This window comes from Crocodylus siamensis, chromosome 6 (genome assembly GCF_052110815.1).
Source record: "Crocodylus siamensis isolate JL-2025a chromosome 6, ASM5211081v1, whole genome shotgun sequence".
NCBI classification, from domain to species: domain Eukaryota; kingdom Metazoa; phylum Chordata; order Crocodylia; family Crocodylidae; genus Crocodylus; species Crocodylus siamensis.
Genome location: NC_143400.1, coordinates 52,621,636 through 52,647,224, shown reverse-complemented (window position 1 = coordinate 52,647,224; position 25,589 = coordinate 52,621,636). Strand labels below are relative to the sequence as shown.

The following is a 25,589-nucleotide window of genomic DNA, read 5'->3' as shown; positions in this document are numbered from 1 at the left end:
AAAAGAGAAGTGGCTATATCTGCCCAGATAAATTTTCTGGTGGTTTTTGTCTATCAAAATTGTTTTGGTGTGCAGAAATATATGACTGGAACAGACCTTGTGGGTCAGTGAATCCAGTCCTTTTGTTATTACATGCTTGTGGGAAATAGGATAGAAGTGTAAGCATGAACACTGGTTCTTCCGACCATGTTCTCTGTGGTTTCTAGGGGACATTTTAATTTGTGTTTTTATGTCTCTGGCACCCAGCCTAGGATCTGCAAATGAAAGATGTATACAACTGAGTGAAGAGTTGACAAAGAGGCTCAAAGAGCTGCGGCAGATGGAAGAACAGCACTGTCAGTCAAAGGCTGAGATGAAAAAGGTAAGGGCCCTTCAGTCTCAGAGAATTTCCTACAGTATTCACAACACCTCTGAGCAGCTGTGGTGGTGTGTCTTCTGTAAGCAAGGTGAAGAAAGGATTGAAGGCACAGAGCTTTGTGGGGTAATGGTAGCCCTGAATGTAGGGGAAGGAGAGAACTTGGGGAAAACAAATTTGGGAGACCTTTTGTAATTTTCCAAACATTTGTATGAGACTTCATGAGTTTAAACCCCTTGTGGGCTTATCTGTATATGGTGTGGTATGTATCTAGACTGGAGATATTTTGATTCCTGCCTCAGAGGCTGTGGGTAAGGATGGATTCTGACCTTGATCATGACAGCAGGTTCATAAAAGTGAAAGGAACTGAGAGGAAGAGGTCATGGTTAGGTGGCCCAGTGGCATAATGTTCTACTTATTTGCTTTTGGAGACTTGGATTTAAAAGTATTCTAAGACTCGCATGGAATGATTGAGTTTGGTCTTGATATCTGGCTTGAAGGCTGAGTAATCTGTCTGCCATGAACTTCTTGTCCTGTATGCTAAGCCCAGTTCCTGGTTGCTGAGTATTAAGTTCCCAGAAATACTGCTGAGATGGGGAAGGGTCTCTCAACCAGAGGTTTCCACAACAGCTGCATTCTTCTAGAAGAGTGAAAACAAGTTTACTCTAGGGTTAGGCTTTTTTCTATGGGAGACAGAATATCCACAGGGACTTACATTAGACTAGGAACCTTGCTCCCATGACAAATGAGTGATCTTGGATATTACGCCTGTGAGAACCTGATGGAAATCTCATTTATTTGAAGTAGATTTCCATCACTAACTTAAAATATCTTGGCAGACACTGCCTGAGATGCACTTATTCACTTAAGCAGCAATCTAATCAACTAATTTTGTTCCACCTGGTAAGAGGGAAGGAAAGAGACTGTTCTAATTTTGGTTTTTAAATACTTAAGAGAGACAGATATTATGGTGATGAGTACCAAATACGCCTTAGGGAGATGGATGCTGGGGTGTGTACTCTATGTGGTGTTCGCTAGATAATGATCTACAAGATGGTTTTCAGAAGGCTTAAGTACTTGTAGTTTCCTGTAGAGTAACTGAGGGTTGTCAGTGTTCTCTACATTGGGACAGTTGGGCTTCCACTCTACAGTAAATACTTATAGATTGCTGCTTGTCTCGACTGGTAGTTTGTGAAGTGGAACCCCAAAATAAGAAGAGCAACCTTAAAAATCAAGGTAGAAGTACATTTTCAGAGGTGCCTAGGAGGATTACATAAGAGCTTTGTATCAATCAGTTCTTCTGCCTCATGCAACCCCTGGGCCTAGCGCATCAGTCTCCTCATTAAAACATCTTTCTTTAAAAACCATATGTCGCCTGTTTCCATCCCTCTCCAGCTGAAGGAGCAACTGTCTCGCATTGAGCAAACTCACAACAGTGAGTTAGAAGGGATGAAAAAGGAGATCTCCCAACTGACGCAGGAGCTGCACCAGCGTGACATTGTCATTGCCTCGGCCAGTGGATCAACCTCTGACATGGAGCAGCGGCTGAGGATGGAGATTGAAAGAGCAGAAAGGAAAGCAGTGGAGCACAGGGTAAAATTGGTACAAGGGTCTCTGTCTGTGAGGAATGAAGGGGGTACAGAAAACTTTCTTAATTGGACAAGGGGGACTCCTAGGAACCTCCCTTTTATCTAGGTGGACTCTGAAACTCTTCCACACGGTCCCAAGGCTATAGTAGTTTCTAGCTCTAATTGACAGATTTTTAACAGCAGAATGCCGGTGCTATCGCTGAAAAGTGTGTACTGCTAGAGTTTCAGAACAAATGAGGACTACCGAGGAGGAAGATCTCTCACAGTCCTGTTTGAACTAGAGTGCCTCTTGTAAAATTCCTCCAGATTCCCATTTTGGTCTCTGTGCAATGCAGTTTGAAGTGGCCTGGATTAATTTAGATTTGGACAATAAGATTCTTTGAGAATGTGGGGCCTGGACTGTGTATACAAAATGGTTTGTATGCTTTCCATTAAAACCCCAGCAAGAACAGCAGCCCAGAACCTGCTTTATAAGATATAGTTTCATATAAGATATCTTTATAAGATATGTTGACATTGGAACTAAAAGCGTAGAAAGTAGTATAGGTCTTTGATCAGTTTGTTGTGTTTATCTTGTTTCCTTAGGTGATTTTGATTCAGCTAGAAACCTTGAGGCTAGAAAACCATCACCTCTCTGAGATGCTCAAGAAAGTGGAGTCTGGTGTCTCAGAGGTATGAAATTCCAATAGAGATTAGAAAGAACCCACTATGATGTCTGGACATGTAGTAAAATAATTAACAATAATAATAGTGATTTTTATTAAGACCTTTCACACAGTGATATTAAGATGCTTGATAAACCAATACATATGAAGAAAGCAGGGCCCTGAGATGGTTAGAGGTTTGCTTAACGTCACAAAGTAAGTTAGTGGCAGAACTGGTATTAGAGCCCAGGTCTTCCAGCCTCCAGCTGAGTGCCCTACCCATGGGCTGCCACTTGTCTCCTGTTACCACACCACAATATGTATTATGTTTATCCTATAAGAATGTCTGGCTATAAATCTCAGCATTCACTCACCAAGTTCCAGTGCTGTAACTATTCTGCCTTTTACAGCAACTGGGGTGAAAATATATTTTGTTTCTGGTAAGAAGGAGTTTGGAATTTTTTTCCCCCTCAGTTTAATCAATAGGCCAAAGCCCTGGAAGAGAAAGAAATAGCCTTGAGAAACGTCATGGAAATGTACAGGAAAAACATTTTACTTGCTTCTACCACTAGATGTTGCTATGGATGGTAGTTTGTAATGAGAGAGAGAGAGAAAGAGAAATGGGGTTTAGCATAAACGGTGGACTATACCAGTCACTAAGGCAGGGACTTATTAAAACAAAACGTCCTTTCAGCCTGGCTTAGACATCACTTGTACAGGGAACAGGGAAACAAAAGCAGTAAAACTAAGATGAAATAGTTGCAGCATTTTGAAGGAAGATGCTTTGAAAAGAGGGGAGGAGGATTTTAGTGCCTGCAAGAAGAAAAACGACGTCTGTTTTTTGTGAATGAGATTATCATAGAGGGAGAAAGGAGGCTGGATGCATGCAGTTGAAAACTTAACAGAGATAGTTAAAAATACTTCCTTAAGAACTTCTTTCAATGAAAACTGTGGGAAGAAAAAGGGTTGGTTTGGTTTTTTTTCAGTGTTTTTTCCTGAAATGTCTCAAATGCACAAAGTTGCAGGGACATGATTGTAAAGAATCTTGCTGTCTCTGTCAGAAACACCTTTCTTGTATTCTGATACAAGATTTGCAACTATAGAATGAGCTCCCCCAGGAGCTCAGGGCATCCACTGGTCTCACCCCTTTTCTCCTAGCATAAATACAGAACTACAGTGTGAGCATCCAACACCCCCACACACATGCATTTTCCCCCACAAAAGCCCTACCAAAACAAATTTTGAGCTGCATGCACAATTCCTCCTTGTAAAGAGAGCATGAGAAAAGAAAGCAAACCCAAAGTCACTTAATGTGGGAGTGGAAGGTGCTCAGTTACTTGCATGATGATTACAATATAGGAACCTGAATAGAACAGGCAGTTCTGGCATAGCCTTGGAAAGATTTGGGAAGAAAAGGTGAAGAAAAGGCATACAGGGGAAAAAATAGTTTAGAAATGGGAATTTCCTACCCCAATCAGGAAAAAATGGGAAAGAAAATCAGATATAAAAAGTGGATTATTTAGAGCTGTGTGCACAAACCCCTCTTTTTGCCTTTGGAAGTTATTTATTTGAGGCAGACTCGCTAAGCTGCAAGAGATTTTATCTAATGTACTTTAAAAACTTAGAGAAAAGATTGGAAGTGGCATTTCAAAACTAGATTTTTTTTTGAGCAAGCATCAGCTTGTGTGTGTGTGGGTGGGTGCGTTTGTGTGGGTGGGCGGTTGTTGTAGGATGGAGTAGAGTCTCTTCTCTGGGTTCTCAGCTCTAGAACTTCAGAGCTGTCTGTTCTGACTTGGTATTTAACTACTTTGCTGCAGCAGGTAATCAACTTGCTTGGACAGCAATAGTACCCTCTGAGAAGCCCATTAAAATTACTGGGCTGTTAGAAGGTGCCTGGTAGATCCAGCCCTACAAGTGCAAGCACGCTGGTTTGTGTAGCTGGGGAGCCATTAGAGTAAGTAGTAAAAACAGACAACATTAAGTGATGCCAGGGTCTTTTTCATTCATATCAGACACATGAAGAATTTGATTTCAGTATCTCTCCCTATGTTAGGCAAAAGATAACCCCTTAAGACACCTCCAAGAAAGCTATGCCAAAGCACTGAATACATTGGAGTCTGAGAACCAGCAACTGCAGAGAGACCTTGCAGAAGCTAGAGCTAAGCTGGAGCTTTCCACTCAGGACTCTGAGGACAAGGATAAGAAAGTTGTACAGCAGATGTCAAATAAAAGGATTGAGATCAAGGATGTGGAGTGCGGGTGAGTGAACTTTTTGGCCATAACAGAACATTTTCATTAGAAAGGAAAGTAGAAGACAAGTTGGTGAGTTAATGGTGCCACGTTTTTTTAAAGAACTTCTACCTCTAATACACAGTACATGTTGGTGAGCCTAAAGGCAATTGTAATATTTACTCTTGTACCTTAAGTGGGACAATAATTTTATTCTCTGCTATTGTGTAGAGCTAGACAGCCTCTGACTTATGACCTTCCTTTTTTTGCTTCTGTGGCTAGAACAGCTCATAGACCTTGGCTGCTTTTATATAGTTCCTGGCAAAAGTTAGCACCCTTTGGGTCCAACACGCATTCTCCTCAATTTATTTGTACTAGTTTTGTGGAAGAATTAGCTATGGTCCAAGTAGCTGTGACCCATCCTTTGCTGGTAATAGGCTGTGCAATGAACTGTAATATTTAAATGTCTAGAATAATAATAAAATGAATGTGAATTCCCTGGAGACTGGAAATGTCTAGAGGTCTTGTGAAAACAAGTGATAGCAGCCAGTTTGAACTGCCAAGCCTATCAGTAAACCAGAGACTAATTGGTTGCCTCTGCATAAATTCCTGCATAAGTTCTGCTGCTAAAACAGAGCCAAACTGTTAAACAGTTGTGGTTTCTAACCTGCTCTCCAGGGGACCTCAGGAGCCGCAGCATAAATGTAAGGAAGAATCAAGAAAATTGCAGGCCAACTTTGACGAGAGTTCTCAGCACCACAAAGAGGAGCTACAGGGTCTGAAAGCCCAGCACTTGTCAGCTGCAACTGAGACTGCTTCTGCTTCAGCAGGTGGACAATCCCCCCCGATTAGCAGGAAGAGCTCCCTGGAATCTCTGTCTTCTGATTCTTTGCCAGATGTAAACACAGATTTTACTGACGAAGCATCCAGAGAATCAGTCTCAAGTCGACAGAGAGAATCTGTGCTTTTGGTGAGTGACAGCATACTGTTGGTAACTGTATGACAGTGATGAGATTCTCTTTTTTTTTTACAGGGCAAATGTAACCAGCTTTCAGAGACTACCTCCTAAGCACCACTATACTGTATGTGTAAGCAAGCATCAATCCTCTGGATCATGGTGTACACATAAGAGGTCTAGTCAGGTGCCTGATGAATCTGCTCTTACAGAGTGTGACCATCACACCAAGATGTTTTGAGTATGCCTAGGCAAGCATATTGAGGAGTGGAGGCTGCCCTGGACCTATCATCCCTCTTTAGACCATTGAAACAGAATTCAGAGGCCAGACTGAGTCCTCAGTGCCTCAATGGCTGTAACTTCTGTCATGAGCAACAGATAAGAACTGCTGCTAACTTGCCCAGCATCTCATCGAGAGCGTGTTTCTATCAGGGCGACAAGCTTAGCCTTTCTCCAACCGAGGAGTTACTCACAAAGCAGTGGGTGCTAGGGTTTTGAGGCGTCCTATACTCTCCTTACTCTGGAGGTTGCAACATTGTGGTACTTTATAGGAGCTACCCTGCCATGAGTAGCCCCGCCGTGTTGCCACCAGACCCTCCAGTTGGATGTAGTTTATGGTCATACCCAGGACTAGCTATACTGTATAGGGTGTTAGTTGCAAATCATACCCTGGGTAGAGAAAGTGATCAGTACTGGTATAGTGAAAATTCTAACAAGAACTGTGGTGGGAAATTAAATTATTTTCCCCAGCTTTCTGCAACAAGACTTTCTTCACAACTGTAAAATGGAAAGCTTCTCGCAGAAGGTTATTATAAGCTGGTTCTGTCTGCAGTCAGTTGTTCTTTTGTATTGGAGTTGTGCATTAATGTACATGAGCAGCTGCTTTGGAGGTAAGGATTTTTGATCTCTATTGGACCAGCTGCATAGTTGGGAGAGCTGTTGCCCAAGCTCTTAGGCATCAGGTATCCGTCTCAAAATTGACCGTCAAGTGCCTCAGCTTAGACCTGAGGATGGGCACTTAATATCCAAAACCTGTCCAGTAGCTCTCCTAACTCTACAGTTGATCCAATAAAAGATGTCACACAAAATCCGTGCCTCCCTGGCATTTCTTGGGCTATCCTGGCTACAATGGCACTCCAACTCTATTGCAACCTGCTTTCATCACTTTAATATTCAGTGTCACTTTTGTGTAACTTGGATCAGATATTTACACCCAGGAAAAAAGGGGTTTTGGCATTGCACTGCCAAGGGTTGCCACACATAACTTCTAGGTGCCTGGCCTTCTAGTGGGATATGGAGCCTGAAGTTAGGTGCCTGATTTTTCTCTTTGGTGTATGAGGCGCTTGGAATGGGCTCTGTAAAAGCTGGCATACTGAGAGGGGTTACCTATGCTAGTTAAGGATGGAGTCTGTCTGAAATCCTGCTCGTGTCTGAGAACTGGTTGCCTTAGGCAGCACTACCAGGAAATACAGAAAGGACAGAGTGGGGAAAAGTGGGGGAGGGGTTGCGCTCTATGTTAAGGAGCAATATACATCAACCCTCATCAAGACAGAATCAAAGGATGAGGAAGTAGAAGGACTGTGGGTTAGGCTACATGGGGGGCAAGGAGAAAAGGATTTGGTGGTAGGTGTCTGCTACAGACCCCCACATCAAGGGGAAGAAATAGATTTGGGGCTCCTGAGGCAACTCTCAGAGACCATAAAAGCTAAAGAGGCGGTGGTCATGGGGGACCTAAACTACCCGGACATCTGCTGGGAGACACAGACAGCAAAGTCCCACCGCTCACGCAGGTTTCTAACCTGTGTACAGGACCTCCACCTGACGCAGGAGGTACATGGTCCCACTAGGGGGAATGCCTTACTGGATCTGGTATTGGCAACGGGGGATGACATAGTAGGGGACCTACAGATCGGTAGCCATCTGGGGGACAGTGATCACCTAAAAGTACAATTCAACATAAGGCGTCGAGTGGGTAAGGTAACCAGTAGGGTGAACGTGCTGGACTTTAGGAAAGCTGATTTCAGCAAACTCAGGCGATTAGTGAAGGATGCACTGCAGAGTAGTAGTTTTGAAACGATGGGAGCCCAAGAAGGGTGGCTGTGCCTTAAGGAAGCTATCCTTCTCGCACAAAGCGAGACGATCCCCGTGCGAGGTAAAAGAGGGAAAGGGGCCAGGAGGCTTCCCTGGCTGACCAGAGAAATCCTGGGCAGACTAAGGGCCAAAAGGGGAGCACATAAAAAGTGGAAACAGGGAGAGATCACCAAAGAGGAATATACCTCTTCTGCTCGTGCTTGTAGGGAGGCAGTTAGACAGGCCAAAGCTACCATGGAGCTGAGGATGGCAACCCAAGTAAAAGACAATAAGAAATTGTTTTTTAGATATATAGGGAGTAAAAGGAAGGCCCAGGGAGGAATAGGACCCCTGCTAAATGGGCAGAAACAATTGGTGACGGACAGAGGGGACAAGGCTGAACTCCTCAACGAGTTCTTCGCCTCAGTGTTCCTAAGTGAGAGGCATGACAAGTCTCTCACTGGGAGTGTAGGGAGGCAGCAGCAAGGCACCAGACTTCCATGCGTGGACCCTGAGGTGGTGCAGGGTCACTTGGAGGAACTGGATGCCTTTAAGTCGGCAGGCCCGGATGAGCTCCATCCGAGGGTACTGAAGGCACTGGCCGACATCATTGCAGAGCCACTGGCGGGAATATTTGAACGCTCGTGGCGCACGGGTCAAGTCCCGGAGGACTGGAAAAGGGCCAATGTGGTTCCCATTTTCAAGAAGGGGAGGAAGGAGGACCCGGGTAACTATAGGCCAGTCAGTCTCACCTCCATCCTTGGCAAAATCTTTGAGAAAATCATCAAGGCTCACATTTGTGAGAGCCTGGCAGGACAAATTATGCTGAGGGGAAACCAGCACGGGTTCGTGGCAGGTAGATCGTGCCTGACCAATCTAGTCTCTTTTTATGACCAGGTCACAAAACGCCTCGACGCAGGAGGAGGGGTGGATGTCGTATACTTGGACTTCAGGAAGGCCTTTGACACGGTATCCCACCCCATACTGGTGAACAAGTTAAGGGGCTGTGACTTGGATGACTGCACAGTCCGGTGGGTGGAGAATTGGCTGGAGGGTCGCACCCAGAGAGTTGTGGTGGATGGGTCGGTTTCGACCTGGAAGAGTGTGGGCAGTGGGGTCCCGCAGGGCTCGGTGCTTGGACCGATACTCTTTAATGTCTTCATCAGCGACTTGGACGAGGGGGTGAAATGTACTCTGTCCAAGTTTGCAGATGACACTAAGCTATGGGGCGAAGTGGACACGCCGGAGGGCAGGGAACAGCTGCAAGCAGACCTGGACAGGTTAGACAAGTGGGCAGAAAACAACAGAATGCAGTTCAACAAGGAGAAATGCAAAGTGCTGCATCTAGGGAGGAAAAATGTCCAGCACACCTACAGCCTAGGAAATGACCTGCTGGGTGGCACGGAAGTGGAAAGGGATCTTGGAGTCCTAGTAGACTCCAAGATGAACATGAGTCGGCAGTGTGATGAAACCATCAGAAAAGCCAATGGCACTTTATCGTGCATCAGCAGATGCATGACAAATAAGTCCAAGGAGGTGATACTTCCCCTCTATCGGGCGCTGGTCAGACCGCAGCTGGAGTACTGCGTGCAATTCTGGGCGCTGCACTTCAAGAAAGATGCGGATAACCTGGAGAGGGTCCAGAGAAGGGCCACTCGTATGGTTAAGGGCCTGCAGGCCAAGCCCTATGAGGAGAGATTAGAGAAACTGGACCTTTTCAGCCTCCGCAAGAGAAGGTTGAGAGGCGACCTGGTGGCTGCCTACAAGTTCGTCAGGGGGGCACAGAAGGGAATTGGTGAGTATTTATTCACCAAGGCGCCCCCGGGGGTTACAAGAAATAATGGCCACAAGCTGGAGGAGAGCAGATTTAGATTAGATATTAGGAGGAACTTCTTCACAGTTCGAGTGGCCAAGCTCTGGAACGGGCTCCCAAGGGAGGTGGTGCTCTCCCCTACCCTGGGGGTATTCAAGAGAAGGTTGGATGTGTATCTAGCTGGGGTAATGTAGGCCCAGCACTCTTTCCTGCTTATGCAGGGGGTCGGACTCGATGATCTATTGAGGTCCCTTCCGACCCTAGCATCTATGAATCTATGAATCTATGCTGCCCTCCACTTATAATTCACAGCTCAGAAACTTCTCCATACCTAATCTCTGTCTCCTAGAAAGTGAGCAGAGGTCACCCTTTCCTTCTAAAGAAGGTTGCTGGTGCTGTCTATCTTTTTATCCAGCCATTCTGTGATTAGAGCACTCATCCAAGAGTATTATGTTAATTTCCTTTCTCTGCCTGAAGGGGACTGAAACTTTGCAGGCAGAGCTACCCTGGATCATCTCCCACCTTCTAGGAGACTGCCCTAACTGCCAAACTACATTTAATTTTTGAGCCAGAGGGAGCAATGCCTTCTAGCCTGGTGGTTAGGAATGAGAGAGTCGGGGGTTAAAGTCCCTGATCAAGGGTTGTTTGCACATTGTATCTAATAACTCTGTAAAATACAAAATATATCAGAGGAGTTGTCCTCCTTTATTCAGGTTGTGAAAGGATGTGGCATTTTGTGCAGAGCCCAATAGTTAGAGATTGAGTCCCTCAGGGGAGAAAGGCAGAAGACTGTCTAGTTTGGGATTTTGATGGGACTTAAGCATCAAATAGGAGCAGAGCTGCTCAGCTCTGTCACAGCTGAGGCACTTCTGTTTCTAGGAACGCACAGGATTTTAGTTGCTTGGGATCTTTAATGTCATAAAACTGAGGCATTTAGAGAGTTTATGTTCATTCAGGGTTAGGTAGTAGTTCCCTGGGGGCATAGTTTAGGATTGCAGTTTGAGCCTTCAATCCTAAATTCCACCTAAATCTCTTTTCAGATCTGGGACTTAATATTTAGTAGATAAGGCATGCTTTTTTCTATGATGAAAGTATGGAATGGAGAAAAGAAACACGGTTTCTGAAAGGAAATTGGTTTGAATGTTTTTTCTATGTATTGACTGGGACAGCTGGTGTTCATCCCCTACGTTTAAGTCACTATTTTAACAGCTCTTAAAAGACTAGTTTTGCTAAATCTCTTGCTGGCAACACTAGTAGGGAAGGGGACTTTCTCAGAGATCAATGGCTAGCAGAACAGAAATGGGAAGGCTGAGGGGAGAGCTTTGGCTGATTTTTAGAAGGAGAATAGATGAGACTGGGCCCTGCATTTTGGTGAAAGCCCAGGATTTTCCGTCTTACTGCTACAGTGCAAGAAACTCTTTGGACTGGAAACAACCAGTTGTCTACTCTAGCCAAGAATTTCAAGCCAGGTTTTTTTTCCCCTAAAGGACAGCGGCTCCTCAGCAATTTCATGTTTTCACCTTCCAGTTTCTTCTCTGAAAGTCCTCTCCTGTCCTTAACTTAAAGTGTAGCTTCCAAGTGTCCCCATTTTTGCGGCATCTTGTAAAACAAAGAGCATGGTGGGACTAGCTTCCTTTTTATACATGAAAGAATAAGTGGTAATTTATCAGCAAGTGCTGATGAATAGAAGTAGCATTAACCCCAGCTGAATGGGAATTTAGGAACATAACTTCTTTTATGTTTTGAGATGATGGTACATAAAAGAAGGTAGAGACATCCAGAAGTGCTGTTTCAACTCAGGAGTGCCTTCCCTTCTGCTGGTCTTGGAATATATAAGTTGTTGCTTCCAGTTTCAGAAGGTTGTACTACAGCAGGGAGGAACAGGTAACACCTGTGATGCTGAAACATGCACAGGAGAATCTGGCCAGACATTTGGGGGCGGGGAAGCACTGTACTAGTACTAGATTGTAGTTTTATACAACACTGATTGTACTCCCAAGAAAGTGTGAAATTTGATACAAGGGGTGAAATTGTGGCTTCTCTGAAATCAGTAGTAAAATTCTGGTCGACTTTGCTAGGGTCAGGATCCCACTCTCACATTTCTCTGCTCCATCATTGTACTTTGAAAGTCATTTCCCACTCAACTGTAACTTGCATCTCCCCTGACATGAACTTTTATGAAAAATGTTTACATGTGTCAAAGCTCTGAATTGATCCCTTACTCATTTTTGGTAAATGTTAAAGGATTTGTCACTTTTGTTGGAAATTGGCTATGAAAATACCTGGAAAGTCAGGACCTCTAGCTACTTATCTCCATAACTAGTACTTCATGCTGTTGTTAATATCTGGTATGAACATGAAAACCATTGCTGGAATCCTGTTTTTTGCTAATCTTCTGTTTGGGCTTTAATGCAGAGGTCAGTTTGAAAGGATGCCCAGCTTCTACTTTATCATTTTTGACATTTTGATGAGAAGACCTTTACTGTCTTGTTGTCAGCCTGGTTCCTTGGTGTATGGCATTCATCAGTGGAGGACATGGCATGGGATGGGTTTTTTAAAGTGCCTAAAGAACAAGCCATAATTTTCTTAGTGGGACTAATGCTCCTAAGTTACTTCAGTACTTTTGAACCACTGTGTCAACCAATTAAAAAAAATTTAACATTAAAATTAATACCACTTTGAAGAGTCATGCAACTATTCTTGCATTTATGTTCCAGTTTAGCTTCTAAAGTTCATAATCTACTACTTGGACATTTTAAAATTCATAATCTACTACAGTTATGCAATACCTTCATGATCCTGCCTGTGTTTTCTGGACCCCCTAAACATGGTGAGGTGAAAATTTGGTTACATTATTAACGTTAATTAAATACACTGCCTTCTCCCTCACAGTCTTAAGGCAGAACATTGTACATGTAGAAGCCTCTTGCTGGAGTTCCATTTTTCTGTTCATCAGTTTTATTAATATTTCTTTCTTTAGTGCCCCCTGCCTGCATCTCCTATTGGCTCAATAGCTGCAAGATTTCTGGAAGAGGAAGAACTGAGATCTCAACATATCTTGGATCGCTTAGATGCTCACATTGAGGAACTGAAAAAAGAGAGTGAAAGGACAGTGAAACAGTTTGCACACCAGGAATAACATTTCTTCAAGGTCCGTGGACTTGAACACTGGTTTAATTAAATGATATTAGTCTGTGAAAGAGAAGGTACCTATGAAACTATTAGCCCTTGGAGCTGGACGGACAGACATCCCTCCTTCTCCAGGCTGAATCACAAGTTGTGGAAGCTAAGAAAATTATATTTCCCTGTGGAGCAAATCTCTCTCACCAGGAAAGTATTGTGCTATTGAAACTGCATCTCTGGTCCGTAAAGCTGTGTCAGTGGACCTTGTCTCAAGTGACTGCAGGCTTCTGCAGCAGAGATAACTGTGTTTGTGTGTGTGTGCGTGCACATGTGTGTGCATGCATGCATGACCACATTCACTATCATAGAGATTTTGATGGCTGACAGGACTGAACTGTGTAAATTAATTTAAAATTATTTTTATATATGGAAAAAGAACCTCGAATAAAATAAAGTAATATGGGAAATACTCTGTCCCCTATTTTTCCTCAAGGGCACAAAGTAAGTTTAATCCAGGCAGTAAGTATTCATCTCTATCCTGTTATCTCCAAGGAGTTAATTTGACCATCTGGGTGAGATCCAGAGAGCAATCTGGACCTGTGAGGAACTCCACAGGCTAGATGACAGTCCTGTGTGCTACATTGTGCCAGCACTTGGGATTGCTCTGCAGTTGGATCCGATGTGTGAGAGAGAATCCATCTGTGGCCAGATCTGATGCGTGGAAGCCATTCTGGGATGCAGAGTCACTTTGTAGCCATATCTGGCACACAGGGTTGAGCTGGCTCACTGGAATACATCTGTGGAGTGACACCACGGACTGACTCCAGGCTGAATCTGACCTATGGACTGGTCCCATCCCATTCATCCAGCCCATGGGGCCAGAAGATGAAGTACTTCTGCTCTAAAGTACTCAGAAAACATGCAAAGAGTAGAATTCACACTGGGGTGCTCATCAGTTTGGAAAGGGAGAAGTTGAAATAGAAGGTGCAGTTGAATGTAAGGGATAAATGAGCATATAAACCAGGTTCTCTTCATTTGTACAATGGCCATATTAGTTCTGAGAAGCTGAAGGACTGATTTTTAGGAGTTTGGTTTTGTTTTGCTGTAAGAAGAGACGGGCACCCTGAGGGACTTATCTGAATATTTCTTGCGTGTTCATTCTGTCACTTATGGGAAAAGAATGGAGAGCAATTATGATCTTTGTTCTGTTTATGATGAATGATTCTTAATCCTTGCCAGCTATTTCATTGTACCATTCTGATTTGTGAAATGGACTGCATTGGCCAAGTCACTCACATGACTAGGGGTAGCCCTAATGTTGCCCCACAGGTGAGAACTCTCCTCACAATACAAATATAAGATAGCAAGCAAAGCTAATGAGATATACTGTCAGCTGAAACATGGATTGAACCCCATTTTCTATGTTGGGTGAGTTTTCACAAATGTCAGGGGAAGTCATGTACCCAGCTCCCATTAAAAGTAGATGAGAGTTTGGTACCTAACTCCCTTAGGCTCCATTTAACTATCTCAGCTGCTGCCTTTTTCTTAGGCCTCCTCTGTCTGTTCCTCATAATCCACCCTCATGTTCCATTTGTGGAATAGTTGAGCTTCCTTCTTGGGACACTGCTCTTTCACAAACATGACATCTGTGGGTAATGGATCAACTCTACTGCACTGTCACCTGTCTTGGTTTGACTCTGAATTGCTGCCTGGTTTCTTTAAAATGTATAAGATTGTTTTCTCCAGTCCTAAATTTGCCACTCCTTATATCTGTCTGATTATTAGTTTCTCACAACTTTTCATCAGTGTCATCCCATCCTGGAGCAGCTTGATATGGACAGATAACCCAAAATCAAAAACATTATGAAGATGTGCCAGAAAACAGCAGACAGCTTTGTTTGATCCAGACTGTCCAGTGAAAGATGGTAAGTCGTGCCTGTCAAAACAAATGCATTTATTTTCTGGTGCTGCCTCATCCTCTCCCATCTCAACAAATATGAGCAAGTTTGAGAGCAGTTCTTCATAACATAGAGTTTGAAAACATGGGAGACTTGCGAGTTCCTTTCAGCTGTTCCATTGAGAAATCCTTATGTTTTTGATTTTTGTCTTGGATTCCATGATGCATGGGAATTAAACTTATAGGGTCATCCAGGATACTGGTGTCGCATGATGACACGTGGGCAAGTCTTACAGCTGCCTTACTTAACAAGTGGTACTGCAATGAAACCTGGTTTACTGCTCTGCTGGTGTCACATTCCAAACCAGAAGTGGCATAGCTACATTGCTGATTGAGGGGCAGAATTAAGTAGGATGAGTGCAGTGCTGGGCATATGAAAGTGTGCTACCTCCAGGGCAAGGCATGTTATTGTTGGAGCACTATGGTGTTCTAGCGGTACCACCTGGTATTGTAAATGAGCAGCGTAGATATGTTCCTGCTCATGGATACTGCTTCTCTCATAAAACATACACTCTGATACTGGGATTTTCCAGAATATTCAGTCATGGCCTGTCTCAGCGCTGGCTGTTTCCTCCACTGTAACAGTTTAACCAGCAGTGAGCACTTCTGAAATATTCACTCTTCACATCCATATCTCTGGGGTGATATGTTGGCAACCAGCTGTCTGAACAAAAGCAGCACAGGAAAATGAAGTGAGTTAAGTTGTTTCTCTTCTCTCCTAGGGGTGCATAAAACACTGGAGTTTGTCCTGTGAGTTCATCACCTCCCTCATCTGACAGCACTCCGCATTTTTTGTCTCTTTTTTTTCTTTTCTCCCCCAGCTTCTTTTTGTATAACATTGAACACTCTTTACAACCCTCTTCTATTTTCCTTGGGTATTTAAAGATCTACAGTTATTTGAAATAAGTTAGTGTACTTAAGGTTATGCGCTAAGTGCTTCCAAGAGTAGAAAAGGGCACTTTGACCAGTTAGTAATGTTTACTTATCTTTTCTCTTCTTTTGGGAGCATCCAGCACTTAATCTTCAAGTTGTGACTTGAAGCGGGGGTGGGATTTGCAGATTACCTTTCTTGTCCCTTCAGCTCCTAATACATGCAATAGGCAGCTCTGTTCAGCAAATAGGCTTGGAGAATTCCATCTACAGAGTTACATTTATAACATGTACTCACTGATTCACCTCACCCCTTTGTCCCAATGGCGAATATTGTCTGTTACATCTACACCCTTTCTTTTCTTAAGTACACTATTTCTGTCATTTTATGATAACATTATTCCATTGTAAAGTACAAGAAAAAACATTTGGGTGAAGATATTCTGCTCCATGAAAAGTTTCTTTTATAAATGGTGTATTTGGAATTAATTTTTAAATAAGTAGCTACAGGAGTTCTACCCCCCCCACACTCCCCAAACTTTCCTTGCTTTTTTTGGTCATTTCCTTTTAAGACTTGGCAAAAGCCAAACTCAAGGTTACAAATTCTGTCCTTTCCAATTGTAGTTCTTTATAGGGCCTTGAATAAGAATATTGCAGCAAGGGAAAATAATCCACACTCTTCTCCTCTTAATTTCCAAGTGTGGTTGTGTCTCCTGGGACAGAATGCACATAGATGCTCTCCTGAGGAAAGGCTGATATCTAGTAGGGGAGAAGACTTGCTGGGAACTGATAACGTTATGCTGAATTTTTTTTTAATTTCTTATCAAGCATGTATTTGACTATAGACAGGACTTGTCTCCCAATACACTGGCAGTCATGGCACTAGGGAGCTTGAGTATGCTCAGCTTACCTGTGTCTGCAGTCTTGGTGAGGCTGCTCTCAGTGGCTGCCCTCAGTGGCTGCTCTTGGGTCAGCCAGAGATAAAGGCCTCAAGAGTGGGAAGTGAGGGATAAGTCTGGAGCAGTCTTGCTGATGTATTTCTGAGTTTGAAGCATATCTTTGGGCTTGGGTGAGTGAGACGTACTTGGGACCCACCACCACAGATCTAATTAAAGCTGAAGGGTATGCCAGCAGTTACCGTAAGTTTCTTTTACATAGGAGAACCAAGACACATGGCAAGGCCAGAAGCTAAGCTGATTGGATTGATGGGTTTGCTGGTTGCAAGCACAGTGCTAAGGAATTATCTGGCAAGCTTGGGAGGTACAAGAGAGGGAGAAAGCCAGAGAAACAGTAAAGAGCATAGTCCTGCGAGGGAACAAAGGGGGAAAGATCCTTGGGGCACCAGCCTTGCTGAAGCAACAGGCTTGGAAGTTGCAGGTAACCACCTGGTGATTGTTCCTAGCATGTTCAGGAAAACAGGACTTAGGTACTGTCAGAAAGAGGTGTAGATGCACAAATGTACGTGATTTGTATGATCTGTTTCTCCTCCTTATTGAAACAATGTGATGGAGCCCCAAATATTCAGGTTTAAAGGGGTCCCCACAGCAGAGGATCTCAGGTTTTTTATGAACTGGAGAATGCAAACATTATGGGTGAAACCACGGCAGGATTTCCACTGAGTTGGATGTAAAACCAGAAAAATCCTCAAGAAGATGCAGCAGAATACACCCGTTCTCCTGGTATAAGTAGTCATGGTAGAAAATGTTTCTCAGTTGGGAATATCAGCTCACTCGTGCTGCTGTTAGTGACCAAAACAAGATTCTCACATGTCTGTTCTTATAGGCTACATGTAGATGACTGGATGAGAGGAAAATGAATTGAGCAGTTTGTACCATGAAATGAGCAGTCAGTGTGGCTGCATGAGGGCCTGGTTTGTACAACCAGTATCTATGGGATTTGGAATGAATCGACTGCTCTAACCAAAAGAGAATGATGGCTAGTTAGCCTCCTTCATTTAGGAAAGTCAGAGGAGCAGTGCTACTCTTTTGTGCCCCTTAAGTGGCACAAAGTTATTCTGCTCCCTTCTTACGTACCTAAAACACTGTTATGTTTGGACTGTTATTGAAGCAGTTAGCTAGAGTAATGGGAAGATGGAGGCAAAGAGAGCATTTGCCACAGATCTTCACTTGTATGTGTGCGGAATAATTTGCTGATATCAAAGAGGAGGAGAGCTTTGACATTAGCAAATAACACTGGGCGGTCTGGAAGCTTAGCTTAGTGTAATTACTCCTCTGTATGGCATAGAGTTACAAAAGCTGCCCAGTGCCTGTTTGTACTGGAAGATAATAGACAGTTTGAAACGGAGGGTCAGTGGCCTGTAGATTACACTATGAGGACATCTCTTGAATTGACTTATCAATAATGTGGGCTGTAACACTGTAAAGTATGCTCTTTTTTGTGAGAAGGAGCAGAATTGTTTATCCTAGAGGGAGATGACACAGTGAGTACAGACTTCTGAGGCCCTTTTATCTGGGGCTGCAGGGTTCCCATGCATTCATCTCTGCCTTCGCAATCTTGAACATCCCCTTGGAATAATCGCTCAGTCTTGGCAGTTTTATAATTAACGAAGCTGGAGGGTTTTTTTGTCTTTGAACTCATCCTTTTAATAACACCAAAGAGTTTCCTATGAACTTGCAAGGCTAAGCCAGATGTTTGCCTTCTGTTGCATTAAAAAAAAAATCCCATGGAAATCAATTTGTAGGCAGTAGTACCTCAAATTCTAGTTTGAGCCACCTGAGTTCCACAAAAGAGAGAGGTAGTTGCCATCTAGGCCTGCCTTTAATATGCGGTCCACACAAGGTGTGGGAAATTTGTTTGCTCTTCACGCATTGATGTTGTTTTTGGTCACCTTCTAACCCAAGGGGCTAAGTATATGTATGCAAACTGTTTCTTTTGTGTATAATAACAGCAGGAAGGGAAAATGAGTCCCTGAGGGCCTGCACAGATGAATGTTTAGCATGGTGCAAAGGAAGTAGTAAACAAGTGATACAAATCAGGAGTAACTTTATTCCAACACAGTGAAGATTTACCTCTGAAAGACTTGGGGGTAGAACTCCACCAGTGCAAGTTATGTTGGTGTAGCTGCCTTTTATTGACTTTCACCCATTGAAACCATTTGCAAAAGGCAAGCAAGCTATACTGCCACCTAGTGATCAGCCGGGGTCCTGGTTTTCTCTGATTTAAAAAAAAAAAAGCCAATTTTTTGGATTAAAAAAGCACATATTTTTTGTAATTAAAATAAAACACTACTAATATATAGATGTAGCTGTATATATTAGTGGTATTTCATTTTAATCACTGACAAATGCGGATTTTGGGTTGCTTTTTTTAATTTAAAAATTGGCATTTTTTTTTTTTAAATCAGAGAAAACCAGGATCCCTGGTGATGAAATTGCAGTAATAGCGAGCTACTGTATGAATTGCTACCTGTGGCATACCTGTTGTTCTGTCTGTTCCTGATTCCAGTATGATTTACATTGGCGTACAAACTTGATGGCAGGGGTATTGTGGTATTGTGCTGCACAGAGGGAAATGCTGTGCAATTGTCCTTTAACTGTTCCTCTATGATATGATGTGTCCTATTCCTCTATTCACTTTACCTGATGTGTCCTATTCCCCCATTCAGATTCCTCTGACAAGAAATCCCTAAGGCAAAAGAGATGGAGCCATATTTCCCTCTAGCTCCTTGGGAGGGAAGTGGTGGGAAGAAGGAAGCTTCCAAGGGAAGTGGTGCTCACGCCTATCCTGGGGGTCTTCAAAAGGAGGGTAGATAATCACCTAGCCGGGGTTGTTTGACCCCAGTACTCTTTCCTGCCATGGCAGGGGGGACTTGATGATTTGCTCAGGTCCCTTCTGACCCTACCAACTATAAAAACTATGACGGGTCCTGACTGGCCTTTGAGGGCAAGCCCAATTTTCTGGGACTGGCCTGTATCTGGGTGTATATCGGGTGTGGTGTAGGGCTGCCACATCCTGAATGGGAGTAGTCTCTTGGCATGAGAAGAAAGCAGTTGGTCTGTACCAAGACCACCAGTCATGGTAGGTGATTGTCACCAATAGTCCCATGTCTGGCCTTGTTGGAGATGCATGCTGCAGGAGTGGGTGTGGCACAAGAACCTGCATGGAGCAGGTGTCTGCGATTAGGTTACATGCAGGAATTTTCAATTTTATGAGAGACAGAAATTCCCAGTAACTAAAGGTCAGTCAGAAGGGCACCAGTTGCACCCAGTGGGCTCCATATGCCTGGGCTTCAATTGAAATATCTTCTAGGATCATATTGTGTAAAATCAGCTGTATCAAATTAGGGATGTAAATGGTTAAATGACATTTACCGCTTACCGCTTTAATGGTCAGGGCCTGGCACTGTGTGGGAGGCTGCATGAACAGGGGTGTTGAGAACTAGGTGCTGTCTAGCTGTGTCACCATGGCTTCCCTTCACCCCCATAGGCTGCAGGCAGTGCTGTGGAGCTCTCCTGTGCCTGGATCCCACCATCACGAGGAGAAGGGGAGATGCTGAGCCCCCCAAAAGGGGTTGGGCAGGGCCTTCCTGCAACAACAGTGAGACTCCCTGCTCTGCGGTGGGTCTGTGCGGCCCCACCCCGAACTGCAATGGAGGGGCCTAGGCAGGGCAATGGGCTCCCTGTGCCTTGTGCCACGCTTGTGCTGTCACTGCCTGGACCTGGAAGTTTACTCCTCCCCAGCTCACCCCAGGGGAAGGGGGAGTCTGGTCCCAACAGGGTGGCCTCTGCTAGGCATGGTGCATCCTTCCCACTCCTGCCTGTGGTGCCGGACTTATGCAGAGCCTGGCCAGTCCTGAGGCGGGGCTGAGCATGTGAAGGCCCGAGAAGGTGCCACAGCAACTGAAGCGGGTGGCACTGGGTCTGAGGGGTCGCCGTGGGCCCTTCACACAGTGAGCACAGCCCCGAGGTGAGGGGAAGCATGGGGAGATAGGAAGGGTCAGGGCCAAGCCCTAGGTCATTTCTGCCCAAAGGCTGCTAAACTAGATGTGTACTGTCAGTTAACTGTTTAACAAATATAATTAGAGGAGGTTAAACGAATCACTTATAAAACATTATTTACATCCCTATATCAAATACCTTGGTCATTTTAGGCTGAAAGCTTGTAGTCCAAAGCAAGAGGTATTGCTCAGAGCTCCGATATGTAACTGGAGACAGGCCTGTTGAAAGTCTCTGGGTTAGGGTCAGTGGGGAGAGCAACAGGGTTGATGTCATGGTGGGGATCTGCTATAGACCACCAGATGAAGAGGATGAGGTGGGTGAGGCTTTCCTCAGGCACCTCGGAGAAGTTTCCTGATCATGGGTCCTGGCTCTCACGGGAGGCTTCAGTCACCCTGATATCTGCTGGGAGGGCAGTACAACAATGCACGGGCAATCCAGAAAGATTTTGGAGAGTGTTGAGGACAGCTTCCTGGTGCAGGTTTTGGTATCAAGTGGAGTGCCCCAGAGGCCAGTCCTGGGGCCTGTCCTGTTCAATATCTTCAGAGATCTGGAAGATGAGATATAGTGCACCTTCAGCAAGTTTACAGATGACACCAAGCTGTGGGGAGTAGTAGATACACTGGAGGGTAGGGCTAGGATTATGAGGGACCTCGACAAATTGGAGGACTGGACCAAAAGAAATCCTATGAGGTTCAGTAAGGACAAATGCAAAGACCTGCACTTCAGACAGAAAAATCCCATTCACCGATACAGGCTGGGGTCTGACTGGCTGGGCAGCAGCTCGGCAGAAAAGGATTTGGGGGTTACAGTAGACAAGAAGCTGAAGATGAGCCAACAGTGTGTCCTTGTTGCCAAGAAGGCAAATGGCATACTACGCTGCATTTGTAGGAGCGTTGCCACCAGATTGAAGGAAGTGATTCTTCCCCTCTATTTGGCAGTGGCAAGGCCAGATCTGGAGTCCTGTGCCCAGTTTTGGGGCGCTTACTACAGACAGGATGTAGACAAATTGGAGAGAGTTCAGCAGACAGCAACAAAAATAGTGAGTGGGCTGGGGTATGTGGCTTCTAAGGAGAGGCTGAGGGAACTGGGCTTATTTAGTTTAGAGAAGAGAAGACTGAGGGAGGGGTTTAATAGCAGCCTTCAGCTCCCTGAAGGGGGGTTCCAAGAGGATGGAGCTGGACTGTTCTCAGAAGTGGCAGCTGGTAATAGAACAAGGAGCAATGGACTCAAGTTGCAGCAAGGGAGGTTTGGATTAGATATTAAAAGAAACTTTCTCACTAGGTGGGTAATAAAGCACTGGAACAGGTTACCCAGAGAAGCTGTGGAATCTCCATCCTTGGAGGTTTTTAAGACCCGGCTCGACAAAGCCTTGGCTGGGAGGACCTAGTTGGGACTGGCCCTGCTTTCAGCAGGGGGTTGGATTAGATGTGACCGCCTGAGGTCCCTTCCAGCCCTATTTTTTTATGATTCTATTATTCTACGTTCCTTTGCTATACACCAAAAAGAAAGCAGACTTGCTTCAACTAAGGCTGTCCTTGGTAGTGTCAGGGAAGTCTTCTTTCAGCCTTTGTGGACCTAGTCAGGCACACAGAATGCCCATGGGTTTTCCTTTTTCTTGTACCTCTATGCCTTCTGTTGTGTATATTCTGCAGTTCAGGAAATCACGTGTCTGCTGGCTGACAGGGTTCACTTGCATTCCTATAGGGAACAGCTCCCAAATACAGAGAGCACGAATGGTGGGGTGTTTTTGGAGGGCTTTAGAATTGTTCATAGGCCTTGCGTGGAATCCCATCACCCTCCCTCCAGTCACTAAAGCACTACTTTTGGCATTCTGGAAGATGAATTGTTAGCTATTCTTTCTGTTAACAGCAGAAGCTAAAGTCATTCCATAAATGCAATAAATAGAATGAGAGAAACTGACTTTTTAAAAATTTAATTTCAAACACAAATGCTGTTTCTTGGATCACACAGATTTATGGACATTTTACATTTTTTATGAATAGGAAGTTTAATTTTGTGGTTTTTGTCGCTTATTTTTTTCATTGATTAATAAAGTAAGGCCAAGAAGAAGACTGCTGATTTTTGCATGCAAATTTTTGTGTGTTTACAGCACAGACTGGTTTTGTGTATGAAGTTAGTAATTAGCAGTCATGTTTCTATATGGATCCAAATTCCATTGATTTATTCTTTTTTCTTCCAGGCTAATATCCCATATAACCATCAAGTTCAGTAGTTACTCTCCTGTATAAACAGGTTAGGGTCCTTTTTAAATATTATCTTTGAGAACTAATGTTAATCTCAGTATAACTGTGGCTTTAGGTAAAATTGAGAACCAATTTTGTGGCCAAGATAACAGAATTAGCTACAACATAGCTACAACATTGTAGCTGAAGTGTTTATCACTCAAATGCTCCAATTCATGTAAAAATATGAATGAGGTAAAAATAATTTATTAAATTTAAGATGAAAGCTGTAAAAACAGTCATTTTAGAATATAATGTAGATTTGTAAGACAATGAAGTGCACAAGAAAGCCTTCAATTAATGAAACTTCTCCCAATAGCATGTCTCTTCCATGGGATTTATTTTGCTGCCAAGCTAGAGATGCACAGAAATCCTGGCTGAAAGATCTTTAAACTACTTCCATGCCATATTGCTACTCAAAGTTGCTATGGTAAATCTTCTTTTGTGATGTGTGATGTTTTGGGAACCAGTCGTTGTTGCTTAATGAATTGTGGACTAAGTCAATTGCTTTCCTCAATTCATTTTTGGATGGTGTTGCCTAAATATTAGTGTAATATTTTGAAGTCCCTACCCTGCTGCCCCCTTCATAACAATTACAGATCTTTGCTTTATTGTTTTGATCTTGTTCAAGCACTGGCTCTTCCAAAAATATGAACACACAGTTCAATATTTGCTAGATGAAGGGAGCTAATGATCACATAAAATGATACAGTTCTTGGACATGCTGAAATGTTGTTTTGGGCAAGTTAGGGAGAGACTTTACTGTGTTTCTACTTCATACTTCAAGATGTGGGAGTAGAACGTGTGGTTAGCATTCTCCAGCACCATGACAAATACCTCTGTGCATCCAGAAGTGTTAAAGGTTCCTTCCCAGAAGCCATCTTTACTCAACGTCAGAGGACAAGTGTTTTCACACTGAACAAACACCTTAGCTATACCATGCAGCTTGAGCTTAAAATGAACACTGCGATTGGCTGGCAGCAGCCCAGAAAGGGGTTCCAGTATTTCGTAGTCTTCTGCCCATTTGCTGTAATACTGGGGGAAAACTGGCCATTTCACTTCAATGTTTGGGCAAGAGATGAGGTAGTTGAAGATATAATTGTAGTTGCCTGGATCAGCCTTCTTCTTGGTATAGATTTTAAGAACGAAGTTCCCTGAGTGGGGCAGATGGATCTTGAACTCAATCTGGGTTCCACGATGGATTTGCATGATGTGTCGCCTTGTCACATCCTCAGTTAAGCTGCTGTTATCTGAGTGCAGTGAGGCTAAGACACTTAGATCTTTGCTCAAGGTAAAGGTGATGGAGCATCGGCCATCGTTGGTGTGAATGATGGGGTCAGGGTGTGATGGCCTCAGGAACCCTTGCCGCTCTGTGAACCAACTGGGCCCTACAGGCTGATGGAGGTCCTTTGGAAAACAAATGTTTTTGTCCACAGAGTTGCACTCAAGGGTATATTCCAGCACACAGTTGTAGAGGTCCTCAGAGCCTTTGTGGGGCTTGGCAAAGACCTCTAACTTGTGTTTCCCAGTCATCTGGGGGTAGACCTCCAGCTTCATCCCATTTTTCTTTAAAGTCATTAAACCATGTTCCTTTGTTCCCTTTATCTTAAACATAAATAATGCTGGAGAACGGCTCTCAACAGAGATGGTTGCTTTTCCATTTACTGTGAAGTACAAAAGAAAAGAGACGGTTTAGGCATTTTCTTTTATATTGATATAAAATTCCTACATACAGAATGACCAGGAGGACTGCCTGTCCCACTGGGTCACCAGCCATCCTGGCAGTGAAAAAAAGGGATGCAGTTGGTTGGTTATAACTTGTCAACTGTCTGTCAAATCTATGCCCTTTTAGAAGGAACAGGGCAGAGGTGGGTCCTTGTTTTTAGGACACTTGCTTATATTTCATGAGACATGAAAGGGAATTGCCCATGTGTCTTGGATGCTGTAGTATACCAAAGCCTGCAGGAGCTGTTGCACTGCTTTCAGTTAAGTCTCTAGTTGCTCACACTTTAGGGATTATAGGAATTGCTAGGCTTGACCAGCCCAAGGGCTCTATGGTTAGTCCCAAATGCTTCAGATGAGCCCCATAGAAAGCAGCTGAGATTAATGCTAAGAGTTTGACACAGATATAAGCCCAAAGGCCTGTGTCTGAATATTCCTTCCAAAGTTATTATTATCCTTGATTATGACAACTTGGGGTATTCAAAACATTCATAAAATGAGCTAATCTTTTTTTGAATTATGTTAAGTTCTTTCAGTCACTTGTGAGTTAAAAGAGCCAGTTCTGATTTTGCAAACGTTGGGCCAAGACTTCAGAAAATGTGGACCTGAAGTCAGGCCTGAAAGTCAAGAGTTGCTACCTGAATAAGTGGCTTGACTGAGGGGAAAAGGGGGTTGTCAGCTGGTCAGTTTGTCTAAAAGTCAGGATGCTTACATAGGCATCTATGGTAAACCGGAGTCAGACTTCAGACATTTTTTCAAAAAAAAAAAATGGCCTTACTTGAGGTGTAGTGGAATTTTCATGGCTGCTAAGATGGGACTAAGTTTAAGTAGCCGATCATAATAGGAATAACTCTTCTAGTTCCAAACCACTAGTCCTGAAATGGTAAAAGCGACTTTTGTATCCCCTGGGTATTTTTTAACAGCTAATATTTAAAAAACAGAATCCACGTGCTTGTCAGCCATGAGCTGGAAAAGTGACTCATCAGAATAGCAGGGTACCATGAATCCAGATGTGGCTGACTTGCGTTGTTACCAGCAGGGTGGTTGCGAGTCTCCCAGTG

The 25,589-nt window shown here is 43.8% G+C and overlaps 2 protein-coding genes across 15 annotated transcripts in view; one reads left to right on the top strand and one right to left on the bottom strand.

Annotated features, from left to right (window-relative positions):
* The window catches only part of CEP63 (centrosomal protein 63), a 64,177-nt gene that overhangs the window by 22,566 nt on the left and 16,022 nt on the right, over nucleotides 1-25,589 (top strand). For 11 of the 14 annotated variants that reach the window (XM_090055933.1, XM_090055937.1, XM_090055935.1 and 8 more), the window contains 6 exons: nucleotides 247-361; nucleotides 1,751-1,948; nucleotides 2,530-2,616; nucleotides 4,642-4,847; nucleotides 5,496-5,787; nucleotides 12,636-13,278. In XM_090055933.1, coding sequence (XP_089912059.1) covers nucleotides 247-361; nucleotides 1,751-1,948; nucleotides 2,530-2,616; nucleotides 4,642-4,847; nucleotides 5,496-5,787; nucleotides 12,636-12,794 — 1,057 coding nt within the window. In that variant the 3' untranslated portion in view covers nucleotides 12,795-13,278. Of the gene's footprint in view, nucleotides 1-246; nucleotides 362-1,750; nucleotides 1,949-2,529; nucleotides 2,617-4,641; nucleotides 4,848-5,495; nucleotides 5,788-12,635; nucleotides 13,280-14,584; nucleotides 14,704-25,589 lie in introns of those variants that run through there. The other 3 variants (XR_016443331.1, XM_090055941.1, XM_090055944.1) reach the window with 3 other exon arrangements.
* KY (kyphoscoliosis peptidase) overlaps nucleotides 22,481-25,589 on the bottom strand; it is a 43,190-nt gene continuing 40,081 nt past the window's right edge. The window contains exon 13 of the mRNA XM_090055931.1: nucleotides 22,481-24,470. Coding sequence (XP_089912057.1) covers nucleotides 23,566-24,470 — 905 coding nt within the window. The 3' untranslated portion in view covers nucleotides 22,481-23,565. The remainder of the gene's footprint in view (nucleotides 24,471-25,589) is intronic.